Genomic DNA, 22,740 nt, shown 5'->3' with positions numbered 1-22,740 from the left:
GATTCCATGGTGGAAATTTATTTTGACTTAATGGGGGAAATGTCCACTACGATGGCAGCTTGCAACCACACGGATACTCAAAGGCCACACAAAGTTAAGCCAAGATCTGTGCAGGACGAGGTGGACTGTGACCATCAAGCAACCACAGCGGGACCACAGTGCAGTACCACTGCTGCAACAGCAGTGTCTTCTAGGGACTCTGCCATCTTTGAAATGTGGGGTTATGATGATATTCCCTCAGGTCCATTTAATGAGGATAACACAGAGGACGCACCTGGTGGTCTTGCGCCAGCTCGGTCAAGTACAGTTAGTGCCACAAGTGTAAAACCCTGTGCTGCAACAACTTCCCAAACTCCTGCCTCTGAACGTTTGCCTGGCTTGCCTGTGTCGACGACAAAACCACGTTCAGACACAACGCCACAAAGTCTGGCAAGAACTACGGAAGTGCACTATGCAGCGATGAATCCAGCGTTGCCTGCAACGGTCTCCTTGACAACTACTGCAATGCCAACATCCAGTGTTGCTCTTCCCACAAAAACCACCTCTACTCAAACTACCTCGACTCCTGGAGGCACAGCTGCTGCTGCAGCTATAACCTCGCCTACTGATGTACTATCAAATGCTGTGGCCAAAATGTCAGTCTCTTCAACCACAAGTCCTGTACCCAGAACCCCAGAAGCCACAAATCCCTCTGCTTCTACCAGAAAGACAACTCTTGCTCCAACTGCATCATCTCCTGTTGTACACACAAATCAACCTCTCTCTACAGCTGCCTCACCAACCACAAGTTTTGTGCCTAAAACCACATCAGGCCCTCCTCAAACCCCAACTGCTCCTTCAGTGATCACACCAACCTTTTTATTGTCCACATTGACTGCAGTTCCTAGAGCAACGCTTACAACCATCCATGTTACATCATCTCCTGCTTTACCTGTAAGGCCAACTTCCTCTACAACCATATATTCCCCAGCTCCTCAAGCAAAACCATTAACTCCTGAATTGATCACAACAAACTTATCATTGACCAAGACTGCAGCGCCAGCGTCTCCGACTTCAACAATTACGATGCCCAAAACCATCTTTTGGAGCTCATCTCCTGTTGTGTCCACAACACCACAGGTCAAAACAGCCTCTCCATCCACATCATCTTCACCCAAAAGCACCCCTACTTTGACTTCACTACTACTTGACAAATATTTTACTACTGCAACCAAAATATCTGCAGTCTCAACCACACTTTCTACATCCACAGAGACCAGTCTGGCTCCTATACCCACAACCACTTCATCCCGTTCACAAACTGCACCAAGCACAACTTCTTCCAATTTGGTCCCACCAATATCTGCTTTGACTACTGCAGTATCCACGACCACTCCTGCTTCTACCCCAAGGATTGTATCCACGGCCACCTCTACTTTAACTTCACCTATGACTGAAGCCGCAGTTGCTGCAGCTTCAACTAAGCTTTCTACAACCACCATAACCACTCTGGCTGTAACCACAAGTCATGTCCCAATTACAACCTCTATTGAAGCACCAACTTCTGCCGCCTCTACGGCTACCAAAATGACAACTCTCGTTCCAATCAAAACGACCTCCACTAGAACCTCCTCTACTGCTGTACAGACATATCCACAGGCCACTTCTACAGACTCACCAACCACAAGACTTGTACCCACAAGCAGCTCAGCCTTTTTACAAACCACATCAACCGCCAATCCAACTGCTACTGCACTGGTCACGCCCGTCGTTGCTGCAGCAACTATGCCAGCAACCACAACCGCCACCTCTTTTACCACAAGAACTTTTGCACCAACCAAATTTATTGTACCCACAACCAGCTCTCCTATGACCTCAACGTCTGCTACATCTTTGACCACACCTGCTGCAGTGCCAAGAACAAACTCTTTTCCTGCCACAATGACCAGTACGACTCCAACCACAACTCTATCACTCACAATCAGCTCTACTTTGACGTCAACCCCCCCTGAAACCAAAATTGCGATGCCCACAAGCACTTTATCTCCTTCTATGACCACTTCATCTCCAACTACCAGTCCTGTACCAGAACCTACCCAAATTCTTTCAAGGTCCAGATCAACCTCTCCTGAATTGGTCACAGCAGCCTTTAATTGGACAACCGCCATGACCGCAGTGCAAACAACCACTCCTTCAAACACAACCGCAATGCGCCCATCCACTTCATCTCCTGTTGTACCCATAACACCACAGGCCAGAACTGTCTCTCCAACCAAAACACCTTCACCTAAAACCACCTCGCCTCTGAATTCAACTGACACAGACATTTATGCAGCTTCAAGTATTCCTACAACTATGATGACCACTCTGGCACTTACCACGAGTTTACCCACCAACACTTCAGTCCTCTCACAAGCAACAATAGTCTCCATTCCAGTCAGAACTCCTGCATTGGAAATACCAATCTCTGCTTTGACAGCGCCTACTATAGTATCCATGGCCGCAAAGACAACTTTTTCTCTAACCACAACTGTTATGCCCACAACCGGCTCTATTCGCTCAACTTCTGCTCTACCCGCAATGCCTGCTTTTGGCACATCTCTGACCACAACTGCGGCAGTGCCAACAACCACCTCATCTCCTATGATGACCATGAGAACGTCACCAACTTTGCCTGAAGTGTCTCAACCTCCATGTGCTGCTACTAATCCTGTGTTGGCTGCGACCGCTGCATGGACTACAAGGACTGCAGTGCCGACAAGCCTTCCTACTTCAACAATTATGATGCCCACAACCATCTCTTGGAGCTCATCTCCTATTGTGCCCACGCCACACGTCAAAACTGCCTCCCCATCCACAACAACTTCACCCCAAAGCACATCTACTTTGACTTCACTACTTGACAAATACTTTCCTACTGCAACCAAAATTTCTGCAGTCTCAACCACACTTTCAACATCCACAGAGACCACTCTGGCTCCAAACACAAGTCCTATATCCACAACCATTTTGTCCCCTTCACAAACTGCACCAAGCCCAGCTTCTTCCAATTTGGTCACACCAATCTCTGCGTTGACTGCTGCAGTATCCACGACCACGCCTGCTTCTACCCTGAGGATTGTAACCACAACCACCTCTACTTTAATTTCACCTATGACTGAAGCTGCAGCTGCTGCAGCTTCTACTACGCTTTCTACAACAACAATGACTACTCTGGCTGTAACTACAAGTCATGTCCCCGTTACAACTTCCTCTATTGGAGCACAAACTGTTGCAGTCACTATGGTTCCCAAAATGACAACTCTTGCTCCAATCACAACGACCTCTGCGTCAACCGCATCTACTGCTCTACCCACATCACCACAGGTCAAAATTACACATTCACCCGCCATAATTCCTGTAGCTACAACCACCTCAGGCGCGACACAACCCACATCAAGCTCCACTCTAACCCGAACTTCTCCTGCACTGGTCAAACCAATTTCTACTGCAGTAGCAACAAACCCTGCTGCCTCAACTGTGTCTTTGATCACAAGTACTGTGATGCCCATAACCAGCTCATCGATCACGATGACCAGCTCTACTCCAACCACAAGTAATTTGCCCGCAACCACCTCCATCAACACAACTTTCCCTGCATTAGTCATGTCAGTTTTTGGTTTGACAATAACTGCTGCCGCACCTGCAACCACCCCTGCTTCTGCCACAAATGCAATCATTGCTTCAAACAGAACTTTTGTACCCACAACCAGCCCCAATAGAACTTCAATTTCTGCTGTATCCATGATGCCTGCTTTTGTTTCAGTTGTATCTTTGACCACAACTGCGGCAGTGCCAACAATCACCTCATCTCCTATGATGACCCCGATGAGACAGTTTTCAGACACAACACCACCAACTTTTCCTGAAGCTCCTCAACCTCCATGTACTGCTGCTAATCCTGTGTTGGCTGCGACCACTGCATGGACTATAACGACTGCAGTGCCGCCAAGCCTTCCTACTTCAACAATTACACATTCAAGTCATGCACCCACAACAAACTCTACGCTTATCTTAACATCTACTGAAAACACAACTGCCGCAGCCTCAAGCAAACTTTCTTACACCACATTGCCCACAATCACTTCATCTCCTCCCACCATGCCCACTTCTGTTTCAACCACAAGTGCTGTACAGAAAACCACCCCAAAATCAACACCTCGTGAATTGGTGACAACAGTCTTTACTTTGACCAGCACAACTGCAGTCCCAACTACCATTGCTGTTTCAAGGAAAACTATGACATCTACAACCACCTCTACTATGACTTCATCCCCTGTTGTAATCAGAATACCACAGGCGGCAACAGTGTCACCAACCACAGCTCCCTTACACAAAACCACCTTTACTTCAACGACCACTGAAACCAAAATGTATACAATCCCAACTACAGCTTCTACTACCACTGTACCTATGCTGGCTCTAACCCCAACTCATGTGCCTACGAGAGCCTCCCCTAGTGGAATCACAACTGCTGCTGCCACTATGAAACTTTCTACTACCAAAATGACAACCCTTGCTACAATCACAAAGAGCTCTGCGATGACTTCATCTACTGCTGTACCCACATCTTCACAAGCCACTATTATGGTCTCTCCAACCACAAGCACTGTGCCCGTAGCCTCCTCAGCCCCTTCAAGAGCCACTCCAACTCCATCTGTTCCTGCATTGGTTGCACCAATCTTTGCTTCACCAACTATGCCAGTAAGCAGAACTACCACTTCTACCACAGAGACAAACATTGCTCCAACCATGGTTATTGTACCCATGACCAGCTCTGCCACAATCTCAACCTCTGCTGTATCCATGATGATACCTGAATTTAACGCATCTTTGACAACTCTCGCTTTGCTGACAACCACCTCATCTCCTACCACAATGACCACTATTGCTCCAACCACAACTCAGTCACTCACAACCAGCTCTATGACATCAACCCTCACTGCAGCCTCAATTGAACTTTCTACAACTACGATGACCACAACCACTTCCTCTCCTTCCACAATGACCCCTTATGTTCCGACCACAAGTACTGTACCAAGAACCGACCCAACTCCAAGATCCAGCTCAACTACTAGTGACTTGGTCACAATTTCAAACACTACCACGACTGCAGTGCCAAAAAGCACTCCTGCTTCAAGCACAACTACGATGTCCACAATCACCTCAGCCCAGTCACTGACTACATCAGTCACAACTTCATCTGCATTGGTCACAATAACCTCTGCTTTATCAGCTACTGGAGTGTCCATGACGACCCCATTGCCAGCAACCTCCACCTTGACTACTGCTACAGTGCCCACATCCAGTGCCGCTCCTATCACAAAGACTGATCCTTCTCTAACCAAAACCTTCTTGACTCCTAGAAGCACTGGTGCAGCCAATAATGCAAATTTTACAACAGAGAGACTTTCTGTGACTGTGATGCCCACAACCAGCAAATCCTTCATTGTGATGACAAGTTCTGCTCAAACTACAAGTCCTGTGCCCACAACTGCCGCGGTCACTACGGCAGCTTCGACTAACACAAGGGCAGTATTTGTGCCAACCACAACTACAATGCCCACAATCATGTATCCCACTTTACCCAAAACCCCAACTACCTCTGCCACTGTCTTTCCAATCACAAGTGCTACACCCACAACCCATAGTACTCTTACCCCAACATCTACTGGAACCACAACTGCTGTGCCATCAAGTAAACTTTCTTATACTGTGATGCCCACAATCACCTCATCTCCTCCCGCCATGACCACTTCTACTTCAACCACAAGTACTGTACTGAAAACCACCCCAACTCCTTCAAGATCAACACCTCCTGAATGGGTCACAGCAGCTATTTCTTTGACCCCCACGACTGCAGTGCCAACTCCCACTCCTGCTTCAAGAACAGCTATGATACCCACAACTACCTTTTCAATGACTTCATCTCCCGTTGTAACCACAATACCACAGGCCACAAAAATCTCTCCAACCACAACTCCTTTACCCAAAGCAACCACTACCTTGACTTCAACTACCACCAAAACCCAAATTTCTGCACTCCCAACGACAGGATCCACAGCCATTGTCACCACTGTTGTTCTAACCCCAACTCCTGTACCCATAAGAGCCTCCACTATTGGAGCTGCAACTGCTGCTGCCACTATGACACATACTACTCCCAAAATGACAACTCTTGCTGCAATCCCAACTACCACTGCTTCATCTACTGCTGTACCTTCATCTTCACAGGCCATTATTGCAGTCTTCCCAATCACTAATCCTGTGTCCACAACCACCTCGGCTTCCTTCATCCCAACTACAACTTCTGCATTAGTCACACCCATATCTACTGCAGTATCCACTGTCGCCCCTGCTTCTATCACAAAAGCTCTTGCACCAACTACAATACCTTCAGCTACAGCCTCTCACACTGTAGCCATAAGTAAACCTAGAGCTCTGCTCATCTCTCCAGCCACAATTCCCGCACCCACAAGCACATCTGGCTCTGTAACAATAACTCCTCCCACCTTTACAACAGTCTCTATCACAGCTACTGTACCCACAACCACCTCTGCTCTGATCACATCTGCTGAAACCACAATGATTGGTTCTTTTTTCACAACTCAAGCTTTGAAAACAACCACTTCTGTGATGACAACCAACTCGTCTCCTTCCACGAGGACCACTCCTGCTCCTACTACAATGCCCCCAACCAGTGCATCTATTACCATTATGGCTTCATCTCCCACCACAAGTCCTGTACTCAGAGCCACCTCTGCTCCTTCACAAACCACATCAACCTCTACTGCAATTCCCACAACCACTCCTTCCACCACAGTTATAATGCCTATGACCACCTCAGTTGTGACATCCAGTGCTGTACCCATAACTCTAGTTCCTGCTACTATCTCATCAACCGCAAGCCCTATACCCAAATCCTCTATTACAGGATCCACAACTACTGCAACCACAATGACAACTTTGGCTATAACTACAACTACTTCTGCTATGACCTTACCTATTCTAGCTGCATCTGCATCTCCACAGAATATTACTTTAGGCTATTTGACCACAAGTCATAAACAAACAACAAAGCAGGCCTTCTCCCCAACTACTTCAGGGTCTGCTCCAACCACAACTTCTCCCTCTTTGGTCACTCCTTCTTCTGCTTTGACCAAATCTGCTGCAGTACCCACAAATACATTGACCACACCTATGATGCCTCAAGCTACCACTACTAGGGCATCTGCTTTTGTACCTGCAGTTACTTCAGTCTCTCTAACCACAAGTCCTAAACCAACAACAAAGCAGACCCTTTCACAAACCACATCAATGTCTTCTCCAGCCATAAAATCTACTGCATTGGTCACATGTACGGCAGTGGCTACAACCCCTCGAGGGCCTAACACAAAGATTAATTTTGGTCAAACCACAATAGCCTCAATTACCTCATCTCCTATCATGGTAACTACTGCTCCAACCACAAGTCCTGTACTGAAAACAATCCCAGGACTTTCAATGATTACATCAACCTTTCCTGAATTGTTCACAATCTTTGCTTTGACCATGAGTACTGCAGTACCGACAACTTCATCAACCATAAGCAGTTCTCCTCCAACCACAAGCCCTGAACCCACAACCACCTTACGCCCTTTGCAAACCACAATGACCTCTACTGTTGGTTCCACAACCACTCCTATCATAAATACTAAAACGCACACAAGGACCTTTGCTTTGGCATCAGCTACTGCTGTGGCATCAACTACATCATCTCCAGCCACAAATCGTGTACACACAACCTCCCCTATGATTCGAACCACAAGTGCTGCAGCCAGTATGATGCTCTCTACAACCACAAACATAAATATGACCGGGACCACAACTTCAACAGCCTCAACTATACTTTCTACAACTAAAATGATTAATCCTGCTCCAACCATAACTGCTATGTACACAGACACCTCTTCTATGACCTCATCTATTGTTGTACCAACAACTGTACAGGCCACTGTGCCACAGTTTCCAACCACAAGTTCCGAACCTACAGTCAGTGCAGCCCTCTTACACACCACATCAATCTCTGCTACTACTCCCACATTGCTCACAACATCCTCTCCCCTGACCACATCTCCTGTAGTCCCCACAACTCCAAGTTCTACAATTTCTCAAACCACAAGTAATCTACCCACAACCACATCTCAAGTTATAGCCACAACCGCTGTGGGCATTCGCACACGTGATATAACCATGACGACGATGGCATCGATTGCTCCAAACACAACTGCCATGCACACAACCTCATCTCCTGCTGTACCCACAACTCAAACTGTCTCGACGGCTGTCTTTCCAACAAAAAGCCCAACCTCTATGACTTCAGTAACCACTGAAACAACCACCATGACCAGTTTGGATTCAGCCACAAATACTGTACCCACAACAATCTCGGCCTCTTCACAAAGTACCTCAACTTTCACTCCAACCACAAGTATTGTGTCAACTACAATCTCAACTTCTGCTGTACCCAAGATGACGCTTGCCTTTGTCACAACTAAATCTTATACTAATGCAGTGTTGACCAGCACTTCATCTCCTACTAAACTGTCTGGTCTCGCTCCAACTGCTAGTCATTTACCCTCAATTGCCTATATTTTGACCTCAGATATAACTAAGACTACTACTGCTGCAGCCACATCTACACATTCTACAAATATGCCAACAAGCTCATCTGACACGCTGACCATTTCTGCTCCAACCGCTAGTGCTACATCCACAACCCTCTCAACCCCTGCACTAACTGCAACCTTGACTACTGTCTCCACAAGCATGCCTTATACCACAACTAATGTGGCCAAAACCACCTCTCCTGCAACATCGAGTGTGGTATCCACAACTCTACCAGCCACTTTTCCAATCTCTCCAACCATAAGCCGTGGAACCATATTTGCTGCGGCCACGACAACAGTTTCTAAAACCACAATCACAACTCTTGCTCCAACAAGGCTCACAACCACCTCTGCTGCGACACCTACTGCTGCACTCACAACTCCACCAACCACTATCACTCAAGCTACAAGTTCTGTACTTAGAACCGCATCTCCTACTGGAACCACAGTTGCTGCAGCCACTACAACAGTTTCTAAAACCACAATTACAACTCTTGCTCCAACAAGGCTCACAACCACCTCTGCTGCGACAACTACTGCTGCACCAACCACTATCACTCAAACCACAAGTTCTGTACTTGGAACCGCCTCTCCTACTGGAACCACAGTTGCTGCGGCCACTTTGACGCATTCCACTATGATGTCTTCTAAAACCGCAATGGCAGTTCTTGCTCCAGCCAGTACAGCAATACCCAAAAGTACCTCTGCTGCAACATCTACTGCTGCACCCACAACTCGACCAGCCACTTACACAGTATCTGCAACCACAAATCCTGTACCCACAAGCCCCTCTACTAATACAACCACAATAACTCTTGGACTAACCATACCCATGATGCCCACAACTACCTCTGCTAGACCCTCATTTAGAGCCGTACCTACAACTGCACAGGCTGCTACTTCAGCATTACCAACCATAAGTCCTGAACCCACAAACCCATCTGGCCCTTCATTAACATCAACCTCTGCTCCAACCACAACTTCTTGCTCTTTGGTTACATCAATTTCTGCTTTGTCCAAATCCACTACAGCAACCAAAACCACTTCTACCACACCTATGATGTCCACAACTACATTTGCTATGATGTCTAGTATTGTACCCACACCTGCACATGCCATTACTTCAGTCTCTCCAACCACAAGTCTTAAACCAAGGACAAAACGGGCCCGTTCACAAACCACATCAATATCTGCTCCAAACATAACTTCTGCAATTGTAACATCTCCTCGATTCGTCCCAAGCTCTGCTTTGACCACATCTACTGTAGTGCCCACTACGCCTACATCAACTAATACTACAGTGACCACTCCTGCTCAGACTAATACAACCACAATGACTGCTCATGTTCCAAACACAACAATGTTGTCTACAACAACCTCTTTGACCTCTACTTCTGATATAAACACAATGATGCCTGCTATCATCCCAATTACGTTTTTGGCCAGGACTACTGCAGAGCTGACCTTGTCCCCTACCATGATCAGCAGTCCTGCTTCAATCACAAATCCTTTACCCACGGCTACCTCTACTTTGACATCAACTACTACTGAAACCACAACTGCAGGGGCTTCAATTACACATCCTATAACTTTGATCATTCCTGCTCCAACTGCAACTATGATGCCCCCAAGGACCTCTTCCAAGACCTCATCTCCTCTTGTACACTCAACTGTAGAGGCAAATACATTAGTTTCTATATCCACAAGACACGAACCCGCAACCATTCCAGGCCTGACACAAACCACATCAAACTCTGCTCAAACCACAATTTCTCCTGCATGGGTCATAACAACCTCTGCTCCGACCACATATGCTAAAGAGTCCACAACCCCTTCTGTGCCTACCACAGAGATTACTCTCGCGCCAAAGACAATGCCAGCAACTACCTCTACAACGTCCTCATCTCCTGCTGTACCCACAACTCCACCGACCTCTATGATGGGCCTTCCAACCACAATCCCAGTACCGACAAACAGCTCTTCTGCCTTGACTATATCTTCTACAACTATGGTGCACGCAACAACCTCATCTCCTACCATCATTACCACCTCTGGTCCAAGCACACGTTCTGTACCAAAAAACACCCCGACTTCTTCAAAAACAATATCAACCATTCCTGAATTGACTACAGTGCCAACAACCACTCCTACTTCAACTACAATGCCTACAACCACCATTACTCTGATTTCACCTACTACAGAGGCTGAATTTTCTGTCTCAACTACGCTTTCGACAGCTCCTATAACAACAATGGCCTCCATTGCAAGTCCTCTAGCCAAGACCACGTCTACGTCTACAAATGCTGCAGCCTCAGCTACACTTTTTTCAAATCCGATGACCACTCCTGATCGTCCTACTATGATGCCCACGACTCCCCCAGCCACGATTATCTCTCCAACCACCAGTCCTGTACACACAACCACCATTACTTCTAGAAACGCAACCGCTGCGGCCACTACGCTTTCTGCAACTACAATGGAAACTCTTGTGCCACCCACAACTCGCATTCCCACAACCACATCTGATTTACCCACACCACCACCCTCCTTTACGAGTGTCTCTCCAACCACAAGTCTTGTGGCCACAACAACCTCTATTCTGTCCTCAGCTAATACTGAACCCACAACTGCTGCAGCCTCAACTACACTTTATAAAACTATGATGACCGCTCCTCCTCCTCCTATAACTATGCCGCCCACAACCAGCTCATCTTCTACCACATTGACCAATTCTGCTCCAACCATAAGTACTGACTCCACAACCACCTCAGTCCCTTTCCAAACTACATCTAGTACTGTACCCATAACTCGACCTGTCATTCCTACAATCTCTCCAATCACAAGTCCGATGCTGACCACCTCTACTACTGGAACTGCAATGGCTGTGGCCACTACAGCACATTCTACATCCAAAATGAGGACTCCAAACATGCCTATGAACTTATTTGTTGTACTCCTCACAGCTGCACAGGCCAAAACTTCAACCTCTCCAACCACAAGTCCTGAACTTAAAACAGACCCAGCCTTCTCACAAAAGACATTTGCAGTGTCCACAAACCCTCCTGCACCTACCACAAAGACTACTCTTGCTGCAATTGCAATTCCCACAACCACCTCTGGAACATCTGCTGTACGCACAACTCCACCTGCCTTAACAATTCTTCCCATCACGTCTGTCCTCGCAACAACTTCTACTTCTGGAACTGTTGCTACTGCGGCCTCAACCACACTCTTTATAACCATGATGACAACAGCCACCTCGTCTCCTACCCCATTGACCACTTATGCTCCAGTCATAAGTCCTTTACCAAAAAGCCTCCCAGCTACTTCAACAAAAGCTCCTCAATTGGTCAAAATCTTACCTTTGAGCTTGATGACTGCAGTTCCGCTGCTGACTACGCCTCCTTCAACCACAACTAACATCCTAACAACCACCTCAAGGACCTCATTTCCTGTTCTATTGACCGCTTCTCTGGCCACTACAAAAGCGACTCCAACCACAATTACTTTACCGACAACAACCTCTACTCTGATTTCATCTACCACTACACGTTCTACAATCAACACACCGACTTTAACCACAGGCACCTCAGCCACAACATCTTCTGCATTGCTTACACCAGTTTCTACTGCAATAACCATCCGTCATTCTACCACAAAGACCACTGTTCCTCCAACAAGTCCTATACCCACAACCATGTCTCCGACTGGAACTACATCTGCTGCAGCCACTGCAACACATTTTACATCCACAATGACTACTCTTGCTGCAACCACAACTAAGGTTCCCACAGTCACATTTCCTGCTGTACCCACAGTTCCATCTTCCCCTATGGCTGTTTCTCCAACCACAAGTCCTGTACCCACAACCACCGCAACTTCGGCTGTACCTACAATGAAACCTTTTTTTATCACACAAACTGCGGTGTTGTCAACCACCACATCTCCTACGATGACCACTCCTGCTCAAACCACAAGTCGTTTGTCCAAAACCAATTCTACTTTGACTTCACCTACCACTGAAACCAACACTGCTACAGCTTCAACTACGCATTCTACGATGACCACTCATCCTCATACAAAACCCATAACTAACTCTGCTACGACCTCAACTGCTGGACCCACAACTTCACGGGACACTATTTCAGTCTCACAAACTACAAGTTCTGTAGCAACAACGTCTGCTTTGAGCACAACTGCTAAATTGCCCCCAGCAGCTACTGTGTCTACCGCAAAGATTACTCTTGCCTCCTCTACAATGCCAGTATCCACCTCCATCTCTCCTCATGGTGTAACCACAACTTCACTAGCCTTGACAAAATTCCTTCCAATCACAGCTCATATACTCAATGCCACCTCTCCTACGACTGCAACTTCTACTGTACCCATCAGTACTGCTTTTGCCACAACTACATCTTTGACCACGACTGCAGTGCCAAAACCCCCACCTACACTTACCACAAAGCCTACTCTTACTCAAACAGTCTCATCTATGATGACCACTCCTGCTCACACAACCACTAGTACTTTGACGTCAACTAACACTGAAACCACAATTGCTCCAGCTTCAACTACACTTTTTAAAACGATGAGCACTCATTCTCATACAACTCTGATGCCTATAATAAACTCTGCTACAATTTCATCTTCTGCTGTACCCACAACTTCGCAGGCTAATATTTCAGTCTCACAAATTGCAAGTTCTGTACAAACAACTTCTATTTTAGGCACATTTGCTCAAATGCCCCCAACCACTACTATTCCTACCACAATGACTACTCCTGCTTCAAATATGACAACATCCACTTCTGTAGTGTCAACTGCTGTACCCACAACTCCATTTGTCTCAACAATCCTTCCAACCACAAGTCGTGTATCCACAACTAACTCTATTCTGATCTCATTTACTTCTGGAACTGCCACTCCTGTGACCTCAACTACACTCTTGACAACTGCGACGCAAACAACCACCTCCTCACCTACCACAAGGACCGCTTACACTTCAGCCAATAGGCCTTTAACAAAAACAATCCGAGCTCCATCAACAGAAACCACTCAAATGGTCAAAACCATTCCTTTGACCATGCTGACTGCAGAACCAATGACCACACCTACTTTAACCATGCCTCTGATGCTAACAACCACCTCAAAGAACTCATCTCCTGTTGTACCAACAACTTCACTGGCCACTGCATCCACCATTTCTCCAACTACCACTGAAAGCAAACCCACAACCACATCTCCTATTGAAACCACGACTACATCTTCCCCAATGGCTGGATTTCCAACCACAAGTAATAGATCCACAACCACCTCTATTACTGGTACCACATCTTCTGCAGTCACTACAATACTTTCTACACCCACGCTGACCATTCGTGCTCCAACAAGTGCTGTACCCACAACCACCTCTTCTACTGGAACGACATCTGCTGCAGCCACTACAATACGTTCTACATCCACAAAATCCACTCTTGCTGCAACCACAACTAAATTTCCTACTCCTGCTGTACCCACATGGTCTTCCCCTATGCCTGTCTCTCCAACCACAAGTCCTGCACCCGCAACCACCACAACTTCTCCTGTACTTATAATGAAACCTGTTTTTATTACACCTACATCTTTGACCATGACTACTGCAGTGTCAACAGCCCCCTCATCTCCTACAATAACCACTCCTTACACCACAAGTTCTCAATCCACAACTTGTACTTTGAATTCAACTACCACTGAATCCAACACTACTACAGCTTTAACTCCACTTTCTAAAACGAGCACTAATCCTCCGCCTATAACTAACTTTGCTGCACTCTCATCTACTTCTGTACCCACAACTTCACAGGCCAATATCTCAGTCTCACAAACCACAAGCTATGCGCCAACAACCTCTGCTTTGAGAAAAATTGCTCAAATGTCCACAACCACTACTGTGCCTAGCACAAAGCCTACTCTTGCTCCATCTACAATACAGACAACCACCTCTTTTACAACTTCTCCTCTTGTTGTAACCAAAAATCCACTGTCCTTTACACTCAGATATTTACCCACAAGCACCTCTCCCGCGACTACGTCTGCTGTACCAATGAAAATTCCTTTTGCCACAACTACTTCTCTCACCATGACTGCACTGCCAAAAAGCCCTCCTGTGCCTACCACAAAGACCACTCTGCCTCCAACTACTACTATGCTTACTACATCTCCTACAATGAAGGCTTCTTTTCCAAGTCCTGTACCCACAGCCACCTCCACTACTGCAACTGCTGCAGCCACTATGACACTTTCAATGAAAATTCTTCCAACTGCAATGACCACAAACGGTCCACCTCTTAACATGACCAATCTACCTCAAAGTAAAAGTCATCTATCCACAACCACCGTAGCACCTTCACAAGCTAAAATGTCTACTGCGTTTCCCACTCCTGCCACAGCCCAAATGCCCACAACCATCTCTACTAAATCTATTGTTGCACCCACAAGTCCAACTTCATATATGACTCTTTCACCAACCACAACTTCTGTACCCACAGCCACCTCTGCTTTGACCTCATCTATTTCTGTAGCCACAACTGCTGCAACCTCAATTACACTTTCTACAGCTACTGTCACTATTTTGGATTCAACCACAAGTCCTGTGCTTGAAACCACTCCTACTCTGATGACAGCTAGTGGATCCACAACTGGTGTAGCCTCAACTACACTTTCTACAAATACGATGCCCACAACCACTTCATTGACCACCATGACCAGTTCTGATCCAACCACAAGTCCTGTACCAAAAATCACATCAACTACAACGGTTGGAACAATTAGTACAGCACCACCAATTTCAATCCAGCCCAAATTATTTTTAGGATCTGCAATTCCCTCCCAAACTCCGACGACTACGCCAGTCACTGATACAACTGGAACAACTTCTCCAGTGTCGGCAACACTTGAAAGAACTTCTCAATTAATAGCAACACTTGGAAAGACCAGTACTGAGGTGCCAGCCGCCACAGTCAGGTCAACACCACCTTTTTTAGGAACCATAATTTCCTACCCAGCTCGGACTACTTCTTCAGTGTCAACAACGCCTAGAAAAACCAGTAGTCCTGCCCAAATCATTGCAATCATGTCTTCAACATCCCCTTCAGGAAGGGCAATTCCAGCACAAACTACTACTTCTACACTATCATCAATAGCTACAACTAGTAATCTGGCTTCTGGCCCCACAAATACCTATTCGGCTCTGACTACTTCTGCAGTGTCAGCAGCAGTTAACACAACCAGTAATCTTGCTCCAAGCACTGCACTTGCATCAACGCCAACCCCAATACCCTACCCAGCTTGGACAATTTCAAGAATGCCAACAACCTCCCAAATTAGGACAGCTACTCCTTCAATGTCAGCAACACATGGAGTAACTTCTGTAGCCACAGCAACGTTTGGAGCCAGAAAGCTGGTTAATCCAACTGCTGCAAACCTGCTGACATCCCCTTCTGGATCAAAAACTCTATCCCAAGCTCAGACAACTACTTTTCCAATGATGTGGCCATTTGGAACAACTTCTGTAGTGACGGCAGCTTTTGGCAATACCACTATTTCAGGTGGAGCTACTCCAATCCTGTCCACAACACCCTCATCAGGAATCACATTTACATCCCCAGCACTGACTTCTATTCCTTATATAGTGACTGCCACACCTTGGACAATTTCTCTAGGGACTACAACAATTGGTACAACCATTGGATTGACTCAAACGACTGCATCCTTGTCTACTTCTTATCATGGAACAAAGCCGCCTACAGTTTTGACATCTACTTTTGCAGTGACCGAAACAAGCGGTAGTCCTACCTCAACTGCTGCAATCCTGCCTACATTGGGTTCAGCAATGGCAACTCTCTACCAAGCTCCAAAGCCAATTTCTCCATGGAATGAAACGCGTGTGAGAACGTCCCTAGGGACGGTAACAACTGAAACGACCAATGATCTGACTCTATCAACTGCAATCCTATCTATGTCCAATCAGGGAATGAAAATTCTCTCTGCCCCTACTAAGCATACCTCTACAACAACAGCAACACCTGAAACAACCAGTAGTCTGACTCCAACTACAGAAATCCAGTCTAGAATATCCATTTTGACAGCGCCCTCCCAGGCGCAAACTACAACTTCTACAGTGACTGAATCACCAGGAACTCTTCCAAATACAGCAGCACTTGGAACAACCAGAACTCTGACTCCAACAACAATCAAGTCTAAAACGTATTCAGAGCCCGCCATTTCCTCCCAAACTCTGGCAGCTCTTTTTCCAATATCAGCTACACCTGGAACATTTTCACCAATGACAGCAGTACTTGGAACAACCAATATTCCAACACAAACTAAAGTACAGTCTACGTCTTATAAGCTAGCAGCGGTTGGAGCTCAGAGTGTGAAATATAGAGTGACGGCCCCATCCGAATCAACTCGCACTCCGGCTTCAACAACTGAAATCCTCTCAACAACAGCCACTTTAGTGACAACTCCCTCCAAATTTCCATCAACAACTTCACCAGGGACTGCAACTCCCGGAATAACCATTGGTGTAACTCCAACCACTGCAATCCTGGCTGTGTACCATCGGGGAACTAAAATTCCCTTTGCAGGGCTGGCATCTACTTTTGCAGTGACAACACTTGAAATGAGCAGGAGTCTGGTTCCGAGCACTGCAGTTCCGCTTAGATCTGCCGCAGCAGCGGCAACTCCTTACAAAGCTCCAACATCTCCAGGGACAGAAACACCTGGGACAATTACATTTGGAACAACCAGTATGCTGTCTCCATCCACTGCAATCCTGTCTGTGTCCCATCAGGGAACAAAAATTCACTCTACAGTACTTCCAAGGACAACTTCTCCACTGACAGAAACACCTGGGACAACCATTGGGTCTCCATTCAATGCAGTGCTGTCTACATCCTATCCTGGAACAGAAATTCCCTCTGTAGCTCAGACATCTGCTTTTACAGTGACCTCAACACACGAAACAACCAGTAGTCAGGCTCCAACCACTGTCATCCTTTCAACAACTTCCACTTCAGCAATGAAAACTTCCTTACAAGCGGCAACTAAAACGTCTCCAGGGACAGCTTCTGCTCAGAGATCTATTTCTATGCCGGCGGAAGCACCTAAAACGAGAAGTCTGCCTCAGACCACTTCAGTGTCGTCTACATCAATTTCTGCTACGACAACTCCCTACCAAACTCCAGCGCCAACCTTTCTGAAGACTACAACACTCCGGACAATTTCTGCAATGACAGCCACGCACAAAACCAGTGAGCCGGCTCCAACATCTTCAATTGTGTCTGCAAAGTCTGCTTCAGCTATGATCCCCCATGTTCCACTGACTTCTCAAGTGACCATTGGTCTGACTACACCCACTGTAATCCTTTCTACAACATCTGCGTCAGCAATGACAACTCCCTCGCAGCCTCCAATGAAACCTTCACCAGGGACTGCAACACTTGGAGAAAATGTTTCAATAACGGCGTTTCTTGGGTCGTCCACAGATCTTGCTCCTACCACCACAGTCGGGTCTACAACATCTTTACAGACTAAAATTCTCTCCCAAGCTCCTACTACATCTGATGTGGCAGGAAGACCTGCAACAACCACTCATCTGAATCAAACCAGAATGGTTAGTTCTGGAACAGCTTCAAGAACCACCCAAACTCTATCAACTACTTTTGTACCAACTGCAACACCTGGAACATTTTCATCAATCACAGCAACAGTTGGTGCAGCTAGTATTCCAGATTCATTTGCTGCAAGCCTGTCTACGTCCTATCTGGGAGTATCACTTCCCTCAGCATCTGCCTCTGCAGAGACGGCAACACTCGACACAACCAGCGGTCTGGCTGTGACCACTGGATTCCCGTATACATTGGCTTCAACGATGTCTCCCTCCAAAATTCCAAAGACATCTTCTAAAATGACTTCATCACTTAAGACAACTTCTACAGTGACCGCAACAATTGGTCTGATGCCATCGACACATCCAGGAATGACAATATTCTCTGCATCGCCAACATCGGCTCCATCAGGAAGAACAATGTTCGAAACGACTAGTCATCCGGTTCCGACCTCTGGAATCCCATCTACAAGTGCTTTGTCAATTCCATCAACACCCGCCAAAACTCAACCTCCTCCAGTGACTGCAACACCTGTGAAAACTTTTCTATGGTTGGGAGATTTTGGAAATAACATTGGTGTGTCTCCAGCGATTGCACTTAGATCATTAACATCTCAGACATCGATTTCTGCAATGAAGGAAACACCAGAATCACCAACCACTGTAATCCAATCTACATCGCCTTTTTCAATAACCTCTCCAATGACAGAAACACCCAAATCACTTAATACAACTCCTGTCTCGTCACAGAGAATGAGTAGTTCATCTTCACTCCCTGCCATCGACGCTACATCCCATTCCATAACTACTGCCCCCTCTCTGAATACTTCTCCAGTGACACCATATGGTCGCAATTGTGGGCAGCGTTATGGCCGTTGGGGCCGGCGCTGGGGCGGCCACAAGTGCCGGCGCTGGGGCGGCCACAAGTGCCGGCGCTGGGGCTGCCGTTGGGGCCGGCGCTGGGGCCGCAACAAAGGCCACCGCTGGGGGCGCTACATGGGCCACCGCTGGGGGCGCTACATGGGCCACCGCTGGGGGCGCTACATGGGCCACCGCTGGGGGCGCTACATGGGCCACCGCTGGGGGCGCTACCGCAACAAGGGCCACCGCTGGGGCCGCTACCGCTACAAGGGCGACCGCTGGGGCCGCTACAAGGGCGACCGCTGGGGCCGCTACAAGGGCCACCGCTGGGGCCGCTACCGCTACGAGGGCCACCGCTGGCGCCGCTACCGCTACGAGGGCCACCGCTGGGGGCGTTACCGATACAAAGGCCACCGCTGGGGGCGCTACAAGGGCCACGGCCGCCACTGGGGTCGTAGGAGTAGTCCTTCAGAAACTTCCTTCCAATTACTCACAAGTACAACAGTCTCAACACACGCAGCACCCAGCAGTTTGGCGCAAAACCTTGTCTGGTCCGCAACATTCTCTCCTGGAAGAGGAAGTGTATCCCCTGATCTAACCAGTCCTCCAACGAAAACATATGAAGGTCTCGGGGGCCACGGCCACCGCTGGGGTATCATGGGACACGGCCATAGGGCCAGTCCTTCAGAAAATCCCTCTCAATCGCTCACAAGTTCTCCAGTCTCATCACCTGGCGCAACCAGCAGTCTAGCTCAAAACCTTGTTTGGTCCACAACATTCCCTCCAGGAAGAGCAAGTGAATCTCCTTCTCTAAGCACGACATCTCCAACGACAGCATATGGAGGACTCAAAGACCACGGCCACCGCTGGGGTCACACGGGCCACCGCTGGGGTCACACGGGCCACCGCTGGGGTCACACGGGCCACCGCTGGGGTCACACGGGCCACCGCTGGGGTCACACGAGCCACCGATGGGGTCACAAGGTCCATGGCCACAGAACCAGTCCTTCAGAAACCGCCTCTCAATCTCTCACAAGTTCTCCAGTCTCATCACCCACTACAACCATCAGTTTGGCTCAAAACCTTGTCTGGTCCACAACATCCCCTCCAGGAAGAGCAGGTGAATCCCCTTCTCTCAGCACTACATCTCCAACGACAGCATATGAAGTTCTCAAAGACCACATCCACCGCTGGGGTCACACCGGCCACCGCTGGGGTCACACGGGTCACCGCTGGGGTCACACGAGCCACCGCTGGGGTCATACAGGCCACCGTTGGGGTCTCACGAGACACCGCTGGGGTCACAAGGTCCATAGCCACAGAACCAGTACTTCAGAAACCCCATCTCAATCTTTCACAAGTTCTCCTGTCTCATCACCCGGAACAACCATTAGTTTGGCTCAAAACCTTGTTTGGTCCACAACATTCCCTCCAGGAAGAGCAAGTGAATCCCCTTCTCTAAGCACGACATCTCCAACGACAGCATATGGAGGACTCAAACACCACGGCCACCACTGGGGTCACACGGGCCACCGCTGGGGTCACACGGGCCACCGCTGGGGTCACACGGGCCACCGCTGGGGTCACACGAGCCACCGATGGGGTCACAAGATCCATGGCCACAGAACCAGTCCTTCAGAAACCGCCTCTCAATCGCTCACAAGTTCTCCAGTCTCATCACCCACTACAACCATCAGTTTGGCTCAAAACCTTGTCTGGTCCACAACATCCCCTCCAGGAAGAGCAGGTGAATCCCCTTCTCTCAGCACTACATCTCCAACGACAGCATATGAAGTTCTCAAAGACCACATCCACCGCTGGGGTCACACCGGCCACCGCTGGGGTCACACGGGTCACCGCTGGGGTCATACAGGCCACCGTTGGGGTCTCACGAGCCACCGCTGGGGTCACAAGGTCCATAGCCACAGAACCAGTACTTCAGAAACCCCCTCTCATTCTTTCACAAGTTCTCCTGTCTCATCACCCGGAACAACCATTAGTTTGGCTCAAAACCTTGTTTGGTCCATAACATTCCCTCCAGGAAGAGCAAGTGAATCCCCTTCTCTAAGCACGACATCTCCAACGACAGCATATGGAGGACTCAAAGACCACGGCCACCGCTGGGGTCACACAGGTCACCGCTGGGGTCACACGGGTCCACGCTGGGGTCACACGGGTCCCCGCTGGGGTCACACGAGCCACCGCTGGGGTCACAAGGTCCATAGCCACAGAACCAGTACTTCAGAAACCCCCTCTCAATCTTTCACAAGTTCTCCTGTCTCATCACCCGGAACAACCATTAGTTTGGCTCAAAACCTTGTTTGGTCCACAACATTCCCTCCAGGAAGAGCAAGTGAATCCCCTTCTCTAAGAACTACATCTCCAACGACGGCATTTGAAGGTCTCAAAGACCACGGCTACCGCTGGGGTCACACGGGCTACCGCTGGGGTCACACGGGTCACCGCTGGGGTCACACGAGCCACCGCTGGGGTCACAAGGTCCATGGCCACAGAACCAGTCCTTCAGAAACCCCCTCTCAATCGCTCACAAGTTCTCCCGTTTCATCACTTAGAACAACCAGCAGTTTGGCTGAAAATCTTGTCTGGTCCACAACATCCCCTCCAGGAAGAGCAAGTGAATTCCCTTCTCTCAGCACTACATCTCCGACGACAGCATATGAAGGTCTCAAAGACCACGGCCACCGCTGGGGTCACACGGGCCACCGCTGGGGTCACAAGGTCCATGGCCACAGAACCAGTACTTTAAAAAACCCCTCTCAAACGTTCAAAAGTTCTCCAGTCTCATCACTTGCTACAACCATCAGTTTGGCTCAAAACCTTGTTTGGTCCACAACATTCCCTCCAGGAAGATCAAGTAAATCCCCTTCTCTAAGAACTACATCTCCAACGACGGCATATGAAGGTCTCAAAGACCACGGCCACCGCTGGGGTCATACAGGCCACCGCTGGGGTCTCACGGGCAACCGCTGGGGTCACAAGGTCCATGGCCACAGAACCAGTACTTTAAAAAAACCCTCTCAAACGTTCAAAAGTTCTCCAGTCTCATCGCCCACAAGCATCAGTTTGGCTCAAAACCTTGTTTGGTCCACTACATTCCCTCCAGGAAGATCAAGTAAATCCCCTTCTCTAAGCACTACATCTCCAACGACAGCATATGAAGGTCTCAAAGACCACGGCCACCGCTGGGGTCACACGGGCCACCGCTGGGGTCACACTGGTCACCGCTTGGGTCACAAGGTCCATGGCCAGAGAACCAGTCCTTCAGAAACCCCCTCTCAAACGCTCAAAAGTTCTCCAGTCTCATCACCTGCTACAACCATCAGTTTGTCTAAAAACCTTGTTTGGTCCACAACATTCCCTCCAGGAAGATCAAGTAAATCCCCTTCTCTAAGAACTACATCTCCAACGACGGCATATGAAGGTCTCAAAGACCACGGCCACCGCTGGGGTCACACGGGCCACCGCTGGGATCATACAGGCCACCGCTGGGGTCTCACGGGCCACCGCTGGGGTCACAAGGTCCATGGCCACAGAACCAGTACT

The 22,740-nt window shown here is 48.2% G+C and overlaps 1 protein-coding gene across 1 annotated transcript in view; it reads left to right on the top strand.

The window, feature by feature from the left end:
* The window catches only part of LOC144002821 (uncharacterized), a 38,364-nt gene that overhangs the window by 3,460 nt on the left and 12,164 nt on the right, over positions 1 to 22,740 (top strand). The window contains exon 3 of the mRNA XM_077498395.1: positions 1 to 22,716. Coding sequence (XP_077354521.1) covers positions 1 to 22,716 — 22,716 coding nt within the window. The remainder of the gene's footprint in view (positions 22,717 to 22,740) is intronic.

Source organism: Festucalex cinctus, chromosome 15 (assembly GCF_051991245.1).
Source record: "Festucalex cinctus isolate MCC-2025b chromosome 15, RoL_Fcin_1.0, whole genome shotgun sequence".
NCBI lineage: Eukaryota > Metazoa > Chordata > Actinopteri > Syngnathiformes > Syngnathidae > Festucalex > Festucalex cinctus.
Note: the sequence above shows the minus strand (reverse complement) of the source record. Positions and strands in the feature narration are given on the sequence as shown.